This window comes from Haliaeetus albicilla, chromosome 26, assembly GCF_947461875.1.
Source record: "Haliaeetus albicilla chromosome 26, bHalAlb1.1, whole genome shotgun sequence".
Taxonomy (NCBI): domain Eukaryota; kingdom Metazoa; phylum Chordata; class Aves; order Accipitriformes; family Accipitridae; genus Haliaeetus; species Haliaeetus albicilla.
The window spans coordinates 382,801-396,449 of record NC_091508.1 but is presented as its reverse complement, the minus strand read 5'-3'; the positions used below and the strand labels follow the sequence as shown (position 1 = coordinate 396,449).

Genomic DNA, 13,649 nt, shown 5'->3' with positions numbered 1-13,649 from the left:
GCCATAACAAACACAATGCTTTTCTGGATTCAGCCTGCAAGAGGTACTAGAACCAACAGAATATTCTTCAGAAAGGCACTCTTCCTCAGTACAGGACGTTTCTTCAATAGAGGTCTACCATGTTTCATGATTGTAAGAACAATTATCTGTATAGCTTGAGACAGTTTTAAGGACTGCTTGATTGTCTTTATTACCACACTTCCTCAGCACTTCTACAATCTATTCGATGTACAGTAACAAGGTCACCCTGCTCCTTAGTCATATATCTGCACCAGTGAATGCACTTTAAAAGTTCCGCCTGATCTCCCCATTTATTTAAAACCGAGAGGTAGTTCTGTAATTGCATTTGTTTTGTTTGTTTTTTAAATGCCTGATTCAGCATCTGCACCATAAGCAGAAGTTACTACAGGAAGCAGAGCCTTTAATTGGAGAAGCTGCATAACCATGTTGAAATAAATCTTAATCTAAAAAAAATGTATACAGATTGGAAGTTAACATACTTCATTAAACCTTTCACAGTTCTTGAAGATCAACCGGACATCTGCCACAAAATCCTCAGGAGTCTGGTAGTGTTGAGAATGCTTCTTTTGCAGTTTCTTTTTCACTGTAGATAAATCCATTGGTTTCTTTATAATTTTATAGTAGTTTGGTATCTGTAAAAAACAAAGTGATTTATTACTACAATGACTACATAGTTCACAGCAGCAGTTGAATTTCTTCACTTATCAAAGTATCAATCAGCTAATCTCATCATGCATTGTATCCATGTTCACCAAGCGAGAACAATTTCCTTTCCTCAAATTGTTGAAGAAGTTCTTTCTAACCTTCAGTGTCTATCATAGCACGGTAATGCTTTTTGTTATAGTTACTTCTTTTACAGCTGAAAACAGAAGAGTCAAAGCAGTTTCTTTCCTCCTTTCATTTAAAAAATGGTGTGTCCTGTCCCGCTCCCCCCCCTCCCCCCAAAAAAAAACAACCACAAAAATCTCCTAAAGCATCTTGAATTTCATGGGTATCCTGAAACATCCTCTTCCAATTCAACAACTGCTAACTGAAAGTACTTGTAAATACCTGGGTTTGAGACTGGGTGTAGAGCCCCTGCATGGAGAAGCTACAGAATCAGCTTCTGTCTCTCTCAGAATCATGAAATACTGGATGACTGCCAGAAATTTTAGATTGATCAAGGGCAACATGCTTCAAGTAAAAGCAGTCAGTTCCTTCCCGAACTCTAGACTTTTAGAGATGTTATGCCAAAAATAAATCACAAACTATTTTTCAGGAGACTCACCGAAGCTGGGACAGGCTCTTGAAATTCAATGCTCAGCTCATGACAATACAGGTAAAGCAGCAGACGTTCACATTTCTTACAAAAAGATAAACAGCTTCACATTAATATCTTTAATTTATCCTCAGCCCAGAAGTTCATATCTCCCTATTTTAAACAGGTTTATACTTTAGCAGCTTAGTACTAGAAAATTTAAATACAATCCCCACAAGCTTAATTATAAAACGTCGAGTTCTTAGGAGGGCATTGTTAAGAGGGCAGAACACCACCTTACTGTTCACATAGCAGAAATATACTCCCTTTTTGCTTTCTTCTTCCTAAACAAAAGCGTAGGGCTAAAGTCAAACATGAAGAGACATACTAATGTACAGTCAAATTAACAAAAAAAAAAAAAAAAAAGAGACCAACTACAGCCACTTTTGTCCAACCATAACTGCATGTGACAGGAAAGGACTGAGTTGCAGACTTTTATCCTTTTCCCCACAAGACAAAATTAAACAACTTGAAACCAAAGCCAGAGTGTTTCTATGAATTCCCTCTTAAAATATTTTTCTTTCCTTTGCTTGCAATTCCTTTGGAGGAATTTGATTTGATAACTCTTAACTCTTTATGCACAGGCTGATTGATAAAGCTAAAAATAAATTCTGACTGTCAAGGTCATTACACCTTCCACAAGAATGCACCTAAATACTTCTAGCACCTCTCACAGCATAAGCTTAACATACGAAACTTAGGTAACTATTTTATGAAGGTTATATCAATGTTAAATGCAAAGAACTTCTAATTAAGAACACTGAAGAGATTAATGCATGTTAAAGGATGCATTTAAATACAGAATATGTGTTTACATGCAAATTTTAGCTACTGGATGAATGGAGCACTCCCACATGGTCACCAACACTTATATATGTGGTCACAGCAAGAAAAATCTCATTACTCATTTCTGGTTTTTTTTGGAACAGCCACAACTATATTTAGTTTGCTGCAGCCACAGCAAAAACATCTTCAAGAAACAGTGGGGGACTACTAGTGTGAGAAAGCACTTTTTTCTAGGAACAGATTCCTACAGATCTGAGACATACCCTTTGGTCCACAGGACTCAGGCCTTGTGCTGTTTTCCCTTTCTTGCTGTGTTGTGAATTGTCACAATCATATTCTACTTCTGGTTTGCTCAGGTCTCTGCAGAATGTACATATCCACTCTCCACTAAACAGAAATGAACACAATTATTCCAGATCTCCTGGGACAAAGCATCATCAGTGATGACTACAAAGATTTTTTCATTAGCTTTTACACATTCACATTGTACTGTAGTAAAGACTTGGATATCCAAAGATAAGGAATAACTTAAAGCTCAAGAGAATTCTGCCAGTCAAGGCCATTTTTCCTGCCCTCATATTCCTCTCCCAAGTATGTTCTAATACTTTAAAACACCTTTCTCACCAGGACTTTAAAATGCACTTTACATAACAGAATTACACTTTGAGAGACCATGTGTTTATCAGATAAACATTGACCAGTTACACACAAAACAATTCAGGCAGGCCTTTGAAATGTCACATTTTTTTACTGTCAAGAAATCATCCAGAACTAGCTGATGTTCAGGATGAAACACCAGTTTTGGTACTGTGTTGCAATCTACCATATGAGTAAGACCACCGAGCTCTTCTCAGGAACTACTACACTGTTTCTGGTACCTTGGAAAGCTGAGGAGTGTTGGTACATGACAAGTCAGGTGAAACACCTTCGGGCACTTTTCACAACATAATAGATCCCCTCCATTTTGGCATACAGCACACCAGTCTTCATTTGGATCATCATCTTTGTTATTGCCTTCTCCTCCAATTCTAGCTGATCGGTGCATTAGACTCCGCACCGGGGATTTTCCATTTACAAGGCTATGTCCAGACTGCTTGCAACTTTCACTTAAATCTGCTGGTTCAGTTTTTACATGATTTTCAAGACTTCCTAATGCTTCTAATTCACTTTCCAGATGCAAGTTAGTGGATAGTGGTGGTGTCAAGCTGCTCTCAGGACTGCTAAGCTGAAATGAAAGTAGCACATGAAAATCAAAGAGAGTCAATTTTACAAGGGCATCTTTCTTCATATGTTGGAAGTCAAAAGCCATCCACCATTTAAAGATACTATACTCACTTCCCAAAATGTGTGGCAAATCATCATGAAGACCTGAGTAGCATACAGTATTGAAAACTACTTTTTCACAAGTCCATCCTCTCAAGAACAGACTCATTTCTACTGATATATAACACGATAAACAAGCTTTCAAGCCAAACACAATGAAAAATTGTTAAAAATATACCTTCACTGTCATTAGGAAAAATCCTCAAATCCATCACCCTGCTCCCAGTACACAATCCTATTAAATCAAGCATAGCTGGGAAACACTGAAAAATGCTCACTTGCATAAATATTTTATTTATGCTCTGGTATAAGAACTTTTGACTGGTTGAAGATTTCTCAATGTAATTACATGCGTATGAGCATTCAGGAACTAGTAACAAAGGGTAACTTACAGCTTTTTATTAGTTAGGGATTAAAAGCAGCAAACACACTACACTGCTGGTGGTATTTGATTTTAATAGCTAACGATAAAATTTACACAACAGACTACGCTGTGTCTGGCAGATCATAGTATTAAAGGGTACAATAAAGTCCTCAACATGGACCAAACTGAGATTAAGTTCTGTTTTCCATCGGACTACTTTCAACATGCAACTACCTGTCATAATACAGAAAACTGACAAGGACTGGGTGTGTTTTGCATCCACATCACTAGGTCAAGTCCTATCCAAATCAGGAGGGGAAACATCTGCCATAATTTAATGTTTATTTGTTCAACATAAGCCAGCAAGCTACTGTCCAAGTCCCACTGCCACCTTATCGGTACCTATGTCACAAACCCCCAGTAACTGGCAGTCTTAGCAGTACTACGAAGAGACAGCTCAACACTCAAGCTGGCCTACACTTAACGTTCACACATACTGCCAGGGAGCAAAATATCTCTCAGTCTTCAGGGCTGTTAACAGAATATGAGGCTTAGAAGTAAAATTGCTTTATTATTTCCAAATTCTTAAGCATGCTGCTAAGAAAACCATAACATACTGTTGCACAAACTAACTTTACCATGCAAGCACTCCTTCTGCCATCCTCTGTTTTCTCCTGTTTTACTGTTCCTGAGAAACTGCATATCTCTTCCTCTGTCCCTGGCTCTTGCTTGACTTTCACTTGGTCAGACTTGAAGTTAACGCTAGTTTTCTCAGCAGTTCTGCCCGAGGAGCCACAGCTAGAAAGATACCAGCATATAAGTAAGAGGAAAACTCATCAGAGCAAAGACATTTAAGTGACCGTTTCCTGAACAATTTCAAAGGCAAAGCATGTCAGAACATTTACAAGATAGCTCAAGTTCACAAGACAGCAGAGAATCATAGTGAAAGAAAGGAAAAAAAAAAAAAAAAAAAAATCAATCTTCTTCCTGTAAGCATTTTTCTATTACTGGGTCACAGTTATATCAAAGCCCTATTGACCCATTGCCAATTAATTTTTTTTAATTCTTCGTGTCTGATGTTTCAGCCTGGCAGTGTTAATGTAACATACTCACCTTCCTCTGCTACCTGTGCTGGAGGTACTAGGTGGCCTCACAGGAGTGTGGGAGTTAGATAAACCTGCAAAGAAGCAGCATAGAAGTTGACTTGGTACAAATTTACATTCTGCAGTAAAATAAATGACTAGTGTTGAGTAATGCCAGAAGTGCTGCTAGAATATCCCAATTTAATAATTCACACAAGTCAGCTGCCCTCTCAGTCGTTTGGTCAGAGCAAAGGTCTAGCACACCACATCAAATAAAAAAACCAGACAACACACTGTTGTTAGAGGCCCAATAATTATTTCACCTAATCCAAAGAGTGCTATACCCTCAGCCCATTAAGTCCTCAAATTTTATCCACTGACATCCACCAATGAAATCAAGAAAATCTGTACGTTTTGCATGCAGGTTTTGAGAAATATAGTAAGTTCCACTGCCGCAACCGTTCATTCACAGAATCTTACAATAATCTTGCAGAGAGAAGACCAAGAGAAACAGGTATCAAATGACCGAAATCAGCTTCTTACTAATAGAAATGGACATTTTCAATGTTTAAATAACTCAACATTAGGTATTGGTGACTTAATTTGTTCACATGCACAACGAAAGCTCTATCATCAATTGGCTGTATTTAGAATGACCTTGCTCAAATGATTCTGTCACTAACAGAATGGTCTAGCCAGTCATCATTTGGGGGCAATAACTGAACTATGTCCTCTGATGCACAAAAAAAAAAGAAAAAAAGGATTGTGGTAACATAGGACAAAAATATAGTCTATACATGTATGTGGAATACTGTATTCGTGTGCTGACACTTTGTTACTATAAAGATATTTCTGAAGGAGAGTAAAATTTAAATTTCCAGAATTTCTTTCTGAGCAAAATAAATTTTAAACTAACAAAATATCGCTTCCCTTTTGGCAGGAAATGGTAGGTAATCATTTTCAACTTAAATACCAGAAATACCCATCACATTTACCTGATGACCCTGGAGATAGAGCTGAAGGTCCTGGGGAGGGATTCATGGTACTTGTAGGTTGTGGGGGTAGGTGGCTGCCTGAAATGTATCTGCTTAGAAGGTTATCTAAATTACTTGAACCAGCATCTTCAAGCTAAGAAGCAAAAACAAAAGTCTGAATCAGAGATGTCTAATTAAAGTTTCTTAATAGTTCCTCATCTTTAAACTATGACCAGTATCTTTACCGGAGTTGTTCACTATCCCTTCAAGGATTCAGAACATCAGCAAACATTTTTGTCAGGTCATAGAGATCAGTCTTTCAGAACAGAAACCCACAGTCAGAAACCTAAAGTAAGATTTTTTTCAAAAGCTCCTAAATATCTGAGTTCTTCCAGCATGGTCATAGGCTGCACTTACTCTAGGTGATTCCAGACTTTCAGCTTTCCAGATGTTCAGTGTGTTAGTCATACAAATGCTGTTAGTCATATGAACTACCAGATTACTAATGTTACAAGAGTTATTTCACAATTAAGATATTAAGGGAAACCACGAACTTGTTTTTCCTTAGCATGATGTGAAGTCTCCCTCCCTCCCATTCACTTTTTACACAGATTTTAGTATCTATTAAAAACAAGGAAACAGGTACCCTATTACTTTAACTGCTTAAAGCCATTAACCGCAAGACTGCGTAACTGCAAATAATGTATTGAAACACACTGTATTCAAAGTGGGTTTTTATGACCGTGCAAGCAACTTGAAAGTCTAATAGCTTCCTAGCCAACTCTTTCATCAACTAAAATCCCTAACAGCTATTACATGAAGAGGTATTAAAAAGAGTATCTTAACAGAATTCTGCATTTCCAGTGCACCTAGAAGTTGCACCTTTATGTTTTAGACTATCCCACTAACAACTATTTCTAACTTGGTGTATCATGAACTTTAGACACGTACAGCTAAACCAGTCATAACTAGTTATACTTGTGTTTTGTTCTAATGACTAAACAAAGCTTCAGCACTGTAGATCGATCACATTCAGAGATGTGATCCTTTTTTTCCCCCCACTAGTCTTACATTAGCAAACTACCTGCAGCCTCATGAGAAAACTGAATGTACAACCCTTGAACATGACTACAGATTAAGAGTTAAAAAGTAGCTATTGATATTACAGCAGACCATCTGCTTGGATGAAATTTAGGTTTTGTTTTTAAGGTGACTGTTTCCTGTACCATGACCAAATCTCCTGTGCTTCACATGGGCATTTCAACATAAATATTCTGTTCTGAAGATGAAGTCATCATCCTCCCCCCTGTGGCTTCCCAAATACTCTTGCAGAAAACATTACTTTTACTTCCTTTGCCCCCACTCATACATTAAGTTATGCTTCTGACATCTCCAAATGAGCCTGATTTCCTCAAAATCTACCTAGCTTGTGTGCAGTACTATCTACCACCTCTCTGGGCAAAAAATAAAGGGCACACACTGCAGTTCCAAGGCCGTGAGTACCAACAGTGTGCAGATGAAGTGAACACTACAGAAGCACAAACAGTCACACTCTGTGCAGGCAAGAATTTCCAGGCAGACACCACCACGGCTCAAGACTAATCACAGTGGCCAGCTTAAATGTTCTGCAGCACCTTCCAGGATCCAACGCTAATGTAAATGCTGGCCTCTTGCATACAAGGAAATGATTACAGCTACACTGCTGGGGTAGAGAGGAAACATGAGGAGAGAGAAAAGCAGGGCAGTGGGACACCTTTTCTCTGTACTTCTTGCATTTAATTGTTATGTTTAGGAACATCACAGAGAAGTGCCAGGCAACTTTAACTCTGAATAAATTACCATTCAGGGCATTCGACATACATAACTATTCAACTATTATAGTGGTATCTTCCCATGTGATAATCTTGTGGAAGAAAGGAAGTGAACACAGTACTTGAACTAATCTAAGTATGAATTTTACTATAGGACAGCCATTAAATACTCATTAATCTAAAGGTTAACACAGGTCAAGCAGGTCAGCCCTATATAGTGAAAATAGTTGCATGCCCAAGCCAAAGGCTGAAGATTTTAATTCTTCAACTTTAAGTGATAACTAACTATACCATTCCACAGACAAGTACTGGTATCCAAATAAAAAAAGATACAGAAAGGAAAGCAAATCATTAGTTCACCCACAGTGTAAGTGCCTGATCTTCTCCACTGACCTGGATGGGCGGAATATCTGGCAGGGAAGGTAAATTCTCTGGGTTTGTTACAGAAGGAATGAGTTCGATTGCTGTAACGGACGGACTTGTCGGACCACGGTTTGCACTCGCCATTGTTGCTGTAGTAGGACTAGTTGGATTAATAGTGGTGTTGTGCACAGAAACAACTGGAAAAGGCCCCGCGTGCCCAGGGTTAGAATGCTGTAGGAAAAGAAAAGAGACCATGACTGCATTACGGACAAATCAGACAGCCACTGTATGTAAAATTGCAACATGTGCATTATATGATAGTCCTCAACAAAAAATGGGGGGGGGAACAACAACATATAAACTCACATTTGTATCAACATAACCTGATAGCACTGAATGCAAAGCAACTGCTATGTTTAATTACTTGGAAAGAAAAAACACTTTATGTGGCTAGATATTTAAATATAGAGCACAACTTCCACCAAATTATTTTCCTATATAGTTATATTTTTCTTAAAGCAATTACTTCCTCCAAAGACAACTTTAGAGTCCATGTCTGTCTACGATTTTTTTTTTGGTTTTGTTTTTTTGTTTTTTTTTAAGAAAAGAGTAACTGTTTCAAGTATTATAAAGTCATTTTTGGCTTTCCAGTCACATTAACATTCATTGTCAAGAATTTTTATTCTTAATGGTATGCAGAGCTCTGCATCATGCTTCAAGTTTGAATTTAAAAACGCTTCAGAATTTGGTTTCATTAAAACCCCTTGACTACATCACTTTGAACTTCACTATTCTTGACTATTCTCTAAGAAACCCAAAAGCTGAATGTCACCCAAAAATTAAAAAGGAAATGTTTTGTTTCCTAGAACTAAAATGCAATACAAACATTACAATTCACTTTTATTCTTAAGGTTTGAATTTTCTTATGTTCAGCAAAAATGTCACAGTACTGTATGCAACATGAAAAAGCATATAAATGTGTGTAGCTGTGAGTTATAAGTGTTACAGAAACACATTTACAGCTGGAGGTATCATCTATTGTAATGAAAGTTTGGCACAATGGCACAAATGAAGCGTGTACACAGGATATACTTGTCTTTGAAGGTGAGGTTGCATCATGGAGTATTGTGGTCCATTGTGGCGTGGTATTCCTGGTATACGAGCAGCATTCTGAGCCATTCTCATCTGATGTGCTTGGAAAGCCCCACAGTTCATGTTACCCCTCTGCATGGTCTGCATGCTGATCAACCTGGGAGGCTGCAAGGGTTTTTGTTTTTTAAAATTTTTGCTTTTAACATGGAAAAAAGAAGCCAATCTCTTTCCACAGTAGTAGGTTTACTAGTTACATAACATCAAGAAAAGCCAATAGCTGTCACATTTAAAGTATGTAAAATTTCAAAAGACTTTCACATTTACAAACTGCTTTTTAAGTTTATATTTGATAGGGCAATTTTAAGTTTCGGTGTTATGGTAAAAGGTGAAATAAGAACATATAAGAGACTTACCTGCTGCTGTAAGATTTGTGGACTCGTCTGCCTGGGAACTGACCCAGCTGGCTGTCCCATCCTCATCTGCTGCAGTTGCTGATGCTTTTGTGCATACACTTGCTGCTGCATATGCTGAAGTCGAAGCTGTGCTAGATTAATTTGTCCTGGAGCTTTGTTGATGTGGTTTGTTCCTGGAGGAGCTTGACCAACCACTACATTAGGAGTGTAACTAGGAGTTGGTTTATTTTCAATGACAAGGTTACCTAAATAAAACAAAAAAAGAACTAGTAAACAGTTAAATCTCCATCATCATCCAAAGGTTGATAAACGCAGAATATTCAGATATTTCTAATTCAGCTTCCTCAGGTGCAGTAACAAAGCAATTTAAGTTGGAAATTTTCTTTTTAGGTCTCCATAACCATACACGAGAAAAGCAAAAAGAAAACTCACACTACAAGAAGAAATTGCAAAACTAAAAACATGACCTGTGAGGAAAGAGTGAAAGAACTGAAACTGCACAGCCTAGAAGACAAGACAGAAATGACTGTTCTCTGTGTTCACAACAAACAGACAAGATGAGAAACAAAATAGGAAAAAAGCATGTTGAGCATAAAGTTTCTATACCTAAGGAAGCAAAGCCCAGGAAAAGATATTTGGGGGACAGTGGAGAGTATCCCATCACCGAATGACTAAGAACAGGTTATACAACCACGACACAAAACACTGCTACAAGCAAGTCCTGCCTTGATACAATGCAATGGACCACATTGCCTCTCTAGCTATCTCCAGTCCTATTTTTAAAGGGAAAAGACAGAATGCTGGTTTTTTTCTTTGAACATGTACTCATTGGAATCTGCATGTCACTTTTTATTGAGGTTGACAGTTTCTGTTCTGTTTCCTATATAGCTTTCCCCACCTGCCCTGGGTCTCTGTCAAACAAACTTTGAAGCTCTGTGCTGGAAAGCCTTGCTTTTTCCTTCTTGACTAATCTCCAAGAGAAACAGAGCTCAAAAATTGCTTGAGGAACTGCCCGTGAAGGAATAGTGTCAATTTTAAACCATTACTTACACAATTAAAAGTTTGTTTATTTTGCACATAAACCTCCTTGACTAAAGACAGGAACACCAAAACATAGCTAGGAGACTTATTAAGCAAGAAGCAAGTACATACAAAAGCATCAGGAAGAGCTGATATTTTTATCAGATTTTCTAATAGATTTTTATCCAACAGAAAAGTTCACAAGCAGGTGCTAGCAGATACCTCTGTCTCACTGTGCTCTCCCCACTAGCTCACCTCCCCTCTTCTCTCATTTAAAACTTGTTCTTTGAAAAGCTTAAGTGATTAGGGGATTAATATGGAAGAAAAACTGTGACACCACACTGCTGCAGGATAAGGCAATAATAAAGAGGCTAAGATATTAAACACCTTACATCCTTAAAAGAGCACACGTTATTACTGCATCTGACAACAGCCAGCAATGTACAGTAATCGTAACTGCAAATGTCCAATGATCCCAGCTTTCACTAAGTGGTCACGCAGTACATGAGCGCTCAAAGCTCCTATCTCACCAAGACTATTACAAACTCCCACGGCAGCTAATGCTTTAGGGCAAAGAAGGAATAAATAGCTGTGCTCATAAGAACTATGTAAGATATAAAAGCTTACAGCTATGGTGCCATAACCTACCATGTGGCAGTTGCAAGCAACACACACACAGGAACAGCAGTGTATCTCCCATTATGAGGCTCTGTTTTTCTTTACCTTTATAAATGTGCCAGACATCTTAGAATACAAAACTACTTAAACACTGCTGCTTAATTCACTTGCCTCTCCAGCAATCACATGGACTGGCTTGGTACTTAGCCATGAACTTAGCTCATATCAAGTCCTCCTAATTATGCTTGTTCATGCAACTTGCAACACATTAAGACATCTAGTATTACTCCATACACAGCTAAATACAACACTCAGATAAGCAAAACTGATTCTATTTACTTGTCAAAAAAGCTTATTCCAGAAACCGAAGCACCCATTTAGCGCTAGTGTGTTATACTATAACCATCAGAACCACTTTAAGAGGGGGAAAAAAGAGCCATTCCTAGAACCATTCCCATTGGAAACCAAAACCTGAGGAGAAAGCTTTGCTAATAGAAAGAACAGAGCAGATAAGGAGGGTAATCAGGTCTGGATGGGTTATGTCAATAGAGTTTTGTTCTTCTGCATTAAGAGATGTATTGCACTCCAATTCACTCATGTTGGATGAACACCCGCAACTCAAGTCTAGTTTTTCAAGTAACACCGAATAAACAAACACAATTTTCTCACCTAAATTGACGACGTTCTTTGCCCAGAATGTAGGGTCACAATGGAAGCGTATTGCTCCATTGGCAGCTGGGACAGGATCACAACGTGCCTTTAAAATATGACGTAACTGGAATGTTATCTAATGGAAAACAAAAACAAGACTGTTGATGACAACAAAATAAAGAATGAGAAAGTTAAGAAGCGTGCATTTGCCCAACAAGTTTAGACTGCCAGATCACCAACAAGGACGGTCAATAGCAAGTTTGCTTAGTAGCTTGGAAAGTACTCAATTCACCAGGAAAATCATCCACTGTACAACTAATTTTTTACTCAACTCAGAGGACTACAGAGAAGTACTGTTACACAATAATACAACTTCTGCAATGACTCAAGTGAAACAACTGAGGTACCTTTACAGAGCTTGACCCCATTCCTTCTACGATAATACTGTTAAGTCCTTAATTTACGAATGAAGTGGTGTAAAAGTTAGAAAATTTATCCCATTATTACAGAATGGTTTGGTTTTTTAAATGAAGCATGAACAACTCACTGTCTCTTCCTTGGGTATAATCTAGTGAAGCTACACGATACTTAGAAAATTCTTTTGACTAAACATTCTCTGTACTGTACAGACAAGTTAGAGGATGCTTCCTTACCAGCCGTTTACTGTATAGCAAAGCAGTACTGCTGCCACTTGCAATAGCCCAATTAGTAAAGTTCATCACATGCTTCACTTGTCGCGAAAGACCAGTGATGTCATTTTGTTGTTGTATTAACTTCATCTGTCTCTCCTTTGTTACATTCTACAAAGAAACAAAAACTTTATTACAATGGGGGCTTCAGATTTATCAGGGAAAATGTAAACCACTATCACAGTTCTTACAGAAAAAAGAAATGTCACAAGCAAAGCAGCTTATAATAATGCTCATATTCAGAGCAGCTAGAACCATCAAGTAATAATTCTCTATTATTCCACTCTACCATTCTTCCTTGAAGTACCAAAGTGCAGGGAAAGTAGTGGGCTCAGAGAAGAGCCTCTGCTTCATCCCAGGAAAATATCAGCTACTAAACCAAGACCAGTTCTCTTCCTCATGTTGCCAGAGGCATAGCAACATGACAAAGAACTGGGGGAGCGACCCAGACTGGGGCCCAACGAAACTGCCAGCTCCATAATGGGTGGTGCCCTGACATTCTTGCAACTGCCACCACAGCAGCTGCAGAGCAGCGACTGGAAGAGACAACAACAGTGGTGGCCCAGGTACTCGGCTGGAACACCAGCTCCTGTGCCAACCAGAAACTGCCTCTAAACACCTCCCGAGTACAGCAGGTAAACTCAGCAGCCCCATCTCCGAGAAGTCTTCAGCCTCTGATAACCTGCCAGCTGTAAATCTTGTGTTAAAAATCTGGGCTGCAGTATTGAATCTTCAGGATTCAAATTTAACAATACACGATTAGGCAACTGTTACAACCTCACAAAAAAGGAGTTTCCAATGGAATTTTTCTAGCTTGTAACAAATGCTAGGTAAACAAGAAAACCCAAAATTCATTTACTCGTGCAGCTTCAAATTACTTATTTCACTCCTGATCAAGTAGTCTTTTCTTCCAGGAATACTCATTTCATTGCCAAATAACTGTTCCTTAACCAGAAAAAACCTCTATTGTAATTAACTTGATTTTAAATTTTTCAGTCACATCATGGCAACCTGGCAATATGCTATGAACTAACTTCTTATGATGGATCTCCTCTCTTCAGGTGAAAAAGTAATCATAAGTTAAATTTTCATAGATCTGAATAGAAGTCAGAATGTAACTATTATTCAGAATGTGCTAGCTGGAA

General features: G+C 38.2%; 1 protein-coding gene across 3 annotated transcripts in view; it reads right to left on the bottom strand.

Moving 5' to 3' along the window:
* The window catches only part of TRIM33 (tripartite motif containing 33), a 41,856-nt gene that overhangs the window by 6,551 nt on the left and 21,656 nt on the right, over positions 1-13,649 (bottom strand). For 2 of the 3 annotated variants that reach the window (XM_069771259.1, XM_069771260.1), the window contains exons 7-18: positions 12,469-12,615; positions 11,834-11,951; positions 9,527-9,771; positions 9,114-9,278; positions 8,052-8,252; positions 5,869-6,001; positions 4,905-4,968; positions 4,430-4,589; positions 2,983-3,329; positions 2,368-2,491; positions 1,289-1,363; positions 501-653 (exon numbers count right to left, since the gene is read on the bottom strand). In XM_069771259.1, the coding sequence (XP_069627360.1) occupies positions 501-653; positions 1,289-1,363; positions 2,368-2,491; positions 2,983-3,329; positions 4,430-4,589; positions 4,905-4,968; positions 5,869-6,001; positions 8,052-8,252; positions 9,114-9,278; positions 9,527-9,771; positions 11,834-11,951; positions 12,469-12,615 (1,932 nt within the window). The remainder of the gene's footprint in view (positions 1-500; positions 654-1,288; positions 1,364-2,367; positions 2,492-2,982; positions 3,330-4,429; positions 4,590-4,904; positions 4,969-5,868; positions 6,002-8,051; positions 8,253-9,113; positions 9,279-9,526; positions 9,772-11,833; positions 11,952-12,468; positions 12,616-13,649) is intronic. The other variant, XM_069771261.1, reaches the window with a different exon arrangement.